Source organism: Mustela putorius, unplaced genomic scaffold (genome assembly GCF_011764305.1).
Source record: "Mustela putorius furo isolate JIRA1106 unplaced genomic scaffold, ASM1176430v1.1 tig00003942_pilon_pilon_pilon, whole genome shotgun sequence".
Lineage (NCBI taxonomy): Eukaryota > Metazoa > Chordata > Mammalia > Carnivora > Mustelidae > Mustela > Mustela putorius.
Genome location: NW_025422087.1, coordinates 3431921 through 3441262, shown reverse-complemented (window position 1 = coordinate 3441262; position 9342 = coordinate 3431921). Strand labels below are relative to the sequence as shown.

The following is a 9342-nucleotide window of genomic DNA, read 5'->3' as shown; positions in this document are numbered from 1 at the left end:
TCCGTTCACCTAGGCCTCAAGTCCCTTATCACCCTCTATTCTGTATTTTTTAACTTTTCAAATGTATAGGAAATAAACAGTAGGTACTCAGATTCAACAAATGTTAACATCTTTGCCATTCTTGAAATCTACTCTTATATTCTGAATAATGTTTCTAGAAGACCTATACCTAAATAGTAAATTACTGAAGTACTGAATCAAAGGTTAGCCACCTACCATTCACTATCCTTTCACATAAGTAAGTCTTCTTTCCTCAAATACATTGTAAAAGCCAGGTATTATATAGAAATGTTTGAGTATACTCTCTCTCTGCCTACTTGTGATCTGTGTGTGTCAAATAAATAAATAAAATCTTAAAAAAAAGTTTTGAGTATAACTATGCACTTTATAAATAACAAACACTCACATTTGCATTTTTAGTACCTAGAACAGATCCAAGTAGGCATTTCACAGATAGTTGGTAAATTAATGAATAAACATGCCACCAACAATTCCTCCAAACACACAGGCAGTATTCAGCCTTTGAAATCTCGATCATCAGGCAAACATCATCTTCTTAAATAAACTGGTACCCAAAAACTACAAACTTCTCTGTAATTCTTTATTAAAAATACGGCTGTACACATAGAGACTGAAAACAGGATTAAAGATGAATAACCCACATGGGATCATGACATCAGAACTTAACATACTGGTGTTTTTTAGGGAAGTTGTTGACATCCAAACCACAGAACCAAGGTCAAAAGCAAAATACAAAGGTACCCTCAAAAATATTTACAATGAAGTAAATACACTAACAGAATTTAAAATAGGTACAAAAAAATGAAATGACCAACATTACATGATTTCAAGGGTTGTCCTTTCTGTGCTTTGATCTGCCATAACAGAAGGTATGGGAAGTTTCTATCCTTAATTTGACTATTCTCAGATATTTAAATCTTCCTATGAATTAAAAAGACTATCTTTTAGACAACCTCTCAAATGGAATTACACTATGGAAAAGAGGGCTCCCCCAAAAAACACCTAAGCAGAACTAAGAGTTCTACTGAAAACCATTCCCAATAAAAACTAAATGAAAAATAAATATAAAACAAAGCTTAAAAAAAATACGTATTACCTGACACCATCTGTTTTCTGGCCGACAATATTTACTCATGAAAACATATCAGCTGTCTACCTTTATATTCAAACCAAGTCCTGAGGTTACTAGGGGCTGAAGCAAACTAGCACTTAGGATGCAAACATTCTTGGGTTTGTGATTTGAACCTGCCTTGCAGAGGGAAGTTTGCTGGTCTATACAGGATGAGAAATTCAAGCCCTATTTTACCCCTGCCCTTCCTTAGCTTTCATAAAACATTGGTCCACAAATTAAATTTTCAAAAAGTTCCCAGACCCCAAAACTAAAATAGATGATCCCCTTTCATTTTCAAAGAAAACAATATTGGAAAAAATCTCCAGCCCGCTTATAAATTAAGCATTTCATATTTCTTCTAGAATACAAGTAGTTCTTTTTTGTACAAAAGAATTACAATATGATTTGTCAAAAAACATATAAAAAGACAGCTGCTCTTCCTCAAATACATGAGCTAATGATAAAAGACTTTTGCATGTCTCCAAGTTCTTGTTCCTTTTACATAAAAAAGAACATTATGGTGGCAAATGTTAATTATCCTTTGAATATTGAACATTATGTTCTTTTAAAATCCATCCAGATCAAATGCAATAATTGATTTTCTTTTTAACTCAACAACTGATGCTACCAAACGTGGACTCAAACACACCTGTTAAAATGTGTAAAGCGTGTCTTTAGTCTTCAAAGCTTTCAGGTGAGGAGAGGTGTTTTTTCTTGATGCAAATCTCAAGGCAGAGAAAATCATTTTAAAGCTTATAAAAAGTGGACAGAGAAATATTAAAAACTTCTCTGAAAACTACAAATATGTATAATTATTAAAATTGAAGACTGTAACATCAGTTGCAAGTGCTTGGAAGTCTTTCCTGACCTTTTGAGTTTCCACATTTTCTTCATAGTTGCATGGTGAGCACCCAGTGCTAGTAAAACATTCAGTGCTGGGAAAGGAGATAGAGTCTTCATTACTGGTTTTTTTTGTGAAAGAAAATTCCTATGTATTTGGCAGTCTTCAGTATCAAAGTATAGGTATTTCATTAACTAGAAATTCCATGAATACCCAAGTTTGGCGACAACTGCACGTCCAAATATTAAGAAAGTTAAGAAGAGGAAAATTCCAAACTTTTGAGATTGACTTATTCAGGAATATCCCACATAGTGAAGTTATTATCAAAAGTACTATTACTTTGGGCTAAGCAGTGACTGCAAAGGCACAGCAGATTGTTATCCCTCCAGATTCAGGCTGTAAAACTTCAGAAAGCTCTTGATGCCAGACCACTGCTGTGTTTAGTTCATCTTCTGAACAGTGTCTCTGTGTCTGTATCCAGTGTAAAGTACCATAATAAAGCTGTGGTTCAAAGAACAGAACTTTATACAAAAAAAAAGCGAACTGGAAAGAATCTAAAGCAATATACTCCTGACCTTCAGGCCTTTATCAGAATTTTTTTTTTCTATTAAAAAAACTGCATAAGTGTAAATATATCTGACAAGCAGGGAAACAGCTTTTTAAAAAAAAGACTGGTCAAATTTGGAGCAAAGAGCTTTATGTGCTCCTTAAGTTCCTGTTTATCCAATCCTCACTCAGAAAGGATTTACGTCTACTGATGGGGGAATTTGTATCCAACAATTCACTGATCTCTCTCTGTGTGTTCTTAAAAACAAAACAAAACAAGAAAAACCCAAAAATCTTCATTGGAACTAACAGTGTGGGTGGCATACAGAGCTTGCATACAATACTCTTACAAGAATTATACACTATACTGTACTTCTGTGAAATTATTTACCTGGTCCATTATGTTATTCAGGGCAACCCATCCCCAAAAGAGCAAATTCTGCAACACTCAGTGACAAAAACGCTGCCCAGCATTGTTTCCCAAAAATGTCCTTGCAAATAGTTTCCCTTAATAAGTAAGTATACAATGTGGCAAAAGTTCAAAGATCAGAAAAAAGTCTTTAAAAAATTAAAATTAGTGCATATACAAGTGGAAGAAAACAAAAGCAGGAACACCATTCACTCAATGGTGCCCCTTAATCTAAAATAAATTCTTCACAGATATGGCCCCAATGGCAGCCACAGCTCTAGGATAAGTGAAACATTCTTCCTTTCAAGTAACAGTGTACCTGACTGAAGTGCAAGCAGCTTTGCTCATCTCTTGTTTGTTTCCCAAATGTGAAATGAGAGGATGAGAACAGTTCAGCTGTAGTGCAATTTGCTCTGGGTTAAGGTCCTCAGCCATGTCCTGCGTGCTTTTTCAGCAAATACTACAACTGACCATTCGCAGCTGCAATCAGTTCTTGGAAAGTGTTTTCGAAGCAGCGCTTTAAGTCACTGTAAGTCACCACAAGTACGCTCTTCTCGTCTCTGGAAATGAGGCTTATTTTCTCTGGCACACCAGCATCTAACTGAAACAGACAGACACACAAAATGGGAAGTTCATACCAGGCAGAGGATAATCCACTGTATCTATTCTAGCACAACTTTTGCAGCACTGATGAATATTTTAAAAATTTCTGTCATATTCCCATCTAGATATACGTAAGCATTTTACATCACTAATCAGCATGCACACTTCTATCTTTCATGCTTAGTTCTTATCTGCATTATATTCCATCATGTCATTATTTCTTCCTTTTTTTTTTTTTTTTTTTTTTTTAGTAAGCTCTAAACCCAACATGGAGCTTGAACTCACGACCCTTAGATCAAGAGTCCCACAAGGAACCCTGGTATCTTCCAAGTTTTTTGTGTCAAATTATAGAGCAATGAACATATTCACCTACTTAATTTTTTTTCTTCTGAATAATTACTTCCTTTGAAGAGATAATGAAAAATATAAACTCTGAATCAAAAAGTACAGATAATTTTATAGCTTAATACATACAGCTAAATTGTTTTCCAAAGGGTATCAGAAACCACTGATTTATGAGTTGTACCAATTTATAAGCAATTCTGTATCAAGTGCATGCCTTGCTATTTTTTTTTTTTAATGAATGTTACCAAATGTTTTCCTACGTTTATTTGTGTTATTTCCACTGTAGGAGTGCCAGTTTATGATCTTTACCCACTTCGTGGTCAAGATTTGGTAGTAATATTTTAATGAGGTCTTTAAAAGCATACATACTAATCCTTAGTCCATCAAATAACTTATCTGTCATGGTTTTCACCTTTTCTGGTTAGTTTTGGTGTACATTTTTCCTTCCTTTTTCATTAACTCATTCGTTAAAATGTTTTAAATTTACTAACTCTGAAGGCTCAAACTTTCAAACCATTTTAACAGTTAATCTGTCATAATTTCTACCAAAATATGCTATGTAAGATTTTAATTTTTTATATCATCAATATATATCATCAATATCAATATCATCCATCCCTTTTAATTTATTATACTCTTTCCAGACTTAGAAAATTATCATACTTTCAGGTTTGGGATAAATTTTATTTACTACTAGCTATTTTATGAAATGAAATAGAATTTTCAAGTTATCAATTATCCTATTAATCATTAAATACTCTTCACTTAAGGTATCTGTCTATGGCTCTATTTCATAGGATCTACCAGCCAGTGTTTACACCAGTGCCACATATTTTTAGTCACTGGCACTTTGCTACTATGTATACTATTTTCTAAAATCCAGGACAATTGTTCTTCACTCATTACTTTCAGGAAAAATGTCTTCCCCTTAAGAGAAAGAGCAAATAAATGTATAAATCGTACTGGATTAGTTTAATTACTGTCTTAATGTAGATTACAGACTATACTCTTTTCAAAGAGTTGTAAGGAAGTTCCAGCAAGGCAAAGTCATGCCTAAAAAAACAAACAAACAAACAAACATACAAAACCACGTTTTCCCTGAAGATTCCCTGAAGAGTTAGCACGCTGTACATTACCAGCTCTACATTCTGTGCCATAATAGGTATTTCCTTTAGTACTTGTAATTTAGGGGCAGTTTTGAACAGGGGTCAGCAAATAGTATCCCTAAAAATGACCATATAGTAAATGCCTTAAATTTTAGGGCCGTGGAGTCTCTGTCACATATTCTTCTTAGTTTTGCTTTTGGTTTTTGTCTGTTTTACAATCTTCTAAAAATATCAATACCATTCTCAGGTTATGCACTCTACAAATATAGGCTTTCAGACCCCAGTCTACTGACCCCTGAGATTTAGATATACACCTGTACAAAGACTAGGATTTATTTACTTCTGGAGACCTGTTCTACACTCTGTGATTCCAAGCAATTCGTAAGGAAAATGCATTCCTTCCTTCCTTTGTAAACTATCTCCTAGCCCTTTCAAAAACACAAAGCTCACCTCTCAAATGAACTGACAGATCTCCATCTACCTAAGTTCATCTACTCACCTCATTCTCCACTTAGAGCGCTGGGCCTACTGTGCTTTTACTATTGTAACACTGGATTACTACGCCCACAGTTAACAGTAAATGAACAGATAACATGTAGGACATTCAACAACACTCACAATGACTTAAAAGAAAAGAATTCAACTTTTAAAAAATTTTTCAATGTAAAACTATTTTTGTTTTTCCCACCTATTGCTTTTGCGACATTTTATCACAATGAAAAGGTCCACAATGAAAAATTCTATAATTATTCATGTTGATGTTAAAAAACCTGCCTAGTCTAGAAATTGTTATTAAGTAGATACACCTGGTAATTATTAATAAAATATCTTCTAGGCTGGAGTAGAACACATCTACACTTAAGTCTCTTAGTATTTACAACTCTGAAAATTATAGATGGCATTGTGATCTTAAAAATCCAGATACAAATTACCTTGTTAAGACAAGAAATGATATGACTGAGGTCAATCCAAGGAGCACCCGCTTCTGTCACCTGATGGAAAAGATGATCCCTAAAGAGTTTCAAAAGGTAACGGTCTCCAGTCTCCGACCAGGTAGGATCCTTCTGAAACCTGGGGAAAGGTAATATTTTACCTCAATAACCCATGCTGTCTACCACATGGCCATGTTGATTCTTCCAACTCTGTACTAGTTTATTTTTATTGTTTTCTCGGATTAGGAAGTAGGGTGTGTGTGTGTGTGTGTGTGTGAAAGATTTATTTTTTTAATTCTCCTAAAGTTAAAGGGAAATTTAACTTTATAAAAAATAAAACAAAAAACTGTTTTTTTTTGTTAAAAAAATAAACAAAAATAAAAAAATAAAAAAATTTTGTTTTCAAATTTTATGTGCAGACTGCTAAATTTTTAAAAAATAATTTCACACAACATGAAAGTATACGAATATCAGTTTCTAAGTCTCAAAGGCAATCATCCCTTTCACACTCCTATTTTATAATCACTTTCTTATTTAAGCTCCTACCATTAGATAAAATGGAGGAAAAAGAAAATGTCTTAAAAGATCTTTAGAAATAGGTTTAAAGAGATTCTTTTCCTCCTTTCACCTTTAGCATATGGAGTAGAGAGATATGATCAGATATGTTCAACTTTACTGGTAAGCATAAAATAGAGAAATGTTTAAGGAAACAAAAACTTCAAAAACAAGAACTAGAGAACAATTACAGTGATCATCTGGTCAAAATGACCACAGTTACTTTCCAGTGACCTCTGGAACTTATGGTCTAGTGAGGAAAACAGATGCTCAAATAAGCAAAGAAAGTTGCATACTGAGATAACACCATCAAGAGAAAGGGAAATGGTATGCAACAGAAATGTGAATTCATCTGGGAAGGCAAGGGAAGCTTTCCACAAGAAGCAGTGGATGCTCTTCCCAGAGGAAGTAGGTCCTGGTCAGAGACAGCAGTATTTGCAAGGTACAGAGCATGCAGCACTTCAGAAACTCAGCAAAGATGTGGATGCAGTTGTGGGTGGGAAAAGAAGGAGGCCAAGGGAGAGACAGAGAATAAGAGCAAGAAGAGGGAAGAGAAAAGAAAAGAACAAAGGGGAGAGAAGGCAAGAGCTAGGAGGAGAAACTTAAAAGAAAAAAAAAAATGAGACCGATTTGAAGCAAAGATAGGAAGGGAGGTCAGATTATGCAGTCTTGGTTAAAAAACTAGGTCTGGGGGAAGAAACAAACAAACTGCCTGTCTTCTAAGAACAAAATGGAAAGCCGACCACATGGCTGAAACACAATCATATGAGTTTTGCAAAGATCACTCACTCCAGGGACTTTCAATTAAAATGCTAATTAAACACACCCATTTATCTCCATTCCATTTCAAAACCCCACCAAATTGTCAGTAAATGTCTAAAGAGGGATATAATAAACACACAATGACAAAGTGAGCAGGAGCAACAACAGAAGAGAAAATTGGAAGGTGAAAAATAGGTAAGTGGTATGATCAGCTGACTTGAAATAACAGAACTCGGATGCTACAGAAGGCACACACAAAAAGGGGAAGCCAGAAAAGCAGGCCAGACCAGTTAGGCCCAGGAAGGGAAGTCATTGGTACCACTGAAGGCACAGGTATAAACTAAAGCTGGAAATGGCAGAACTGATGAAAAGTTCTATAAATAACAAATAGATAACCTCTTTTTCATCCCTGTCTCCACTTCTGCTTTGTAGAAATTTGCCAGAAAGCGTACCAGCAATCTTTCTAGACAGGGTGAACAAAGAAACTCCAGCCTCCAGGATGCCACGAAGAGAAAGAGATGGTAGCTGAGACTATTTAATCAACACTTTCCTTTTACTTTTGGCTACCCAAAGCTAGACTCTGGGTTTACAACTACAGACAAAGGCTAAAGATTTTTTTTCTGGATATGAACTTGCCCAAGAGAAATTATGACATTTAAGAATCTACCAAAAACAGGCAAAAATTATACATTACAACATCACACTACTTTGCCACACATTCTACAATCCCTGACCCTGCAAGGACCTTCCCATTCACTTTTTAGATGAAAAAGGTCATTTTTTAAAAAGTTTATTCATTTATTTTTTTAGTAATCTCCACACCCATGGTAGGAATCAAACTTAAAACCCCAAGATCAACAGTTAGTTACATGCTCTTCTGACTGAGCCACACGGGTACCCTGAAAAAGGTCATTTTTAATATGAACGCAGAGCCAAGGATCAGAAATCCTTTGGAAAATGAACAGAACAAAACAAAACAAAATCTTGATTCCTATGAGATATTGCAGGGAACAGAACTTAGAACAAAGCAAAACCTAACCAAAAATCTTTAACTGAGAGTCTCAGAGAAACAAGAATTAGATGCTGTAAGACAAACATTTAGAGAACAGAAAGTTCTTGAAAATTAAAAATATGACAGCAGAAACTTAAAAATTCACAGATTAGAAAAAAAAACTTTTATTTTTAGACAAAATAAATTTAGATAATTAACTAGAAAGTAGAACAAAAAGATACAATAAAGAAAACAGTAGAGAATATTAGAAAATCAATTGTCATGGTCTAACATCTGAGCAACGGAAATTCCAAAGGGTGAAATTATCAAAGAAACAACGAAGAACTGAAGGACATCAGTTTCAATTATTAAAAGGGTCTGGATAACTGTTAATTCATCAAAATGAATCAATAAGGCATACCAAAGCAAATCACTATGAATTTCTCAACATCATTGATAAAGATTCTAAAAGCACAGGGGAAGGGCAAGGGTTTGAAAAGAAAATGCTTTTAAGGGCGCCTGGGTGGCTCAGTGGGTTAAGCTGCTGCCTTCGGCTCAGGTCATGATCTCAGGGTCCTGGGATCGAGTCCCGCATCGGGCTCTCTGCTCAGCAGGGAGCCTGCTTCCCTCTCTCTCTCTCTGCCTGCATCTCCGTCTACTTGTGATTTCTCTCTGTCAAATAAATAAATAAAATCTTTTAGAAAATGCTTTTAATCTAGAAGTTAAAAGACAATGGTGTAATGCTTCAAATTTTGACAGAAATTATCATTAGTATTACTTAACTATGCACTAGAGGTACTAGCTAACACCATCACTCCAGGGAAAGTAAAAGTATAGAAATTAGGAAGGAGGAAATGTAACTATATTTGGAGATAGGACTATGTATCTAAGAAAGCCAAGAAATTCTAGTGAAAAACTATCCAAACACTAAGATACTGGGGTACAAAATGTACAGAAACCAGTAATTTTTATGTGCCCCGATAATAAGCAATCTAAGAATTTATTAGATTAAGAAGATTAGACTAGATTAAAAAGAAAGAATGGGCGGGAGGCTCGCATTTACAATAGCAACAAGAAAAAATACCTAGTAAACTTAGTGTGCTACAAACAACATAAGGCA

At 34.8% G+C, this 9342-nt stretch overlaps 1 protein-coding gene across 6 annotated transcripts in view; it reads right to left on the bottom strand.

Moving 5' to 3' along the window:
* Positions 1-587: 587 nt before the first annotated feature.
* PAN3 (poly(A) specific ribonuclease subunit PAN3) overlaps positions 588-9342 on the bottom strand; it is a 137546-nt gene continuing 128791 nt past the window's right edge. For all 6 annotated transcript variants that reach the window (XM_013046997.2, XM_045069625.1, XM_045069626.1 and 3 more), the window contains 2 exons: positions 5915-6053; positions 588-3529 (listed from right to left, as the gene is read on the bottom strand). In XM_013046997.2, the coding sequence (XP_012902451.1) occupies positions 3389-3529; positions 5915-6053 (280 nt within the window). In that variant the 3' untranslated portion in view covers positions 588-3388. The remainder of the gene's footprint in view (positions 3530-5914; positions 6054-9342) is intronic.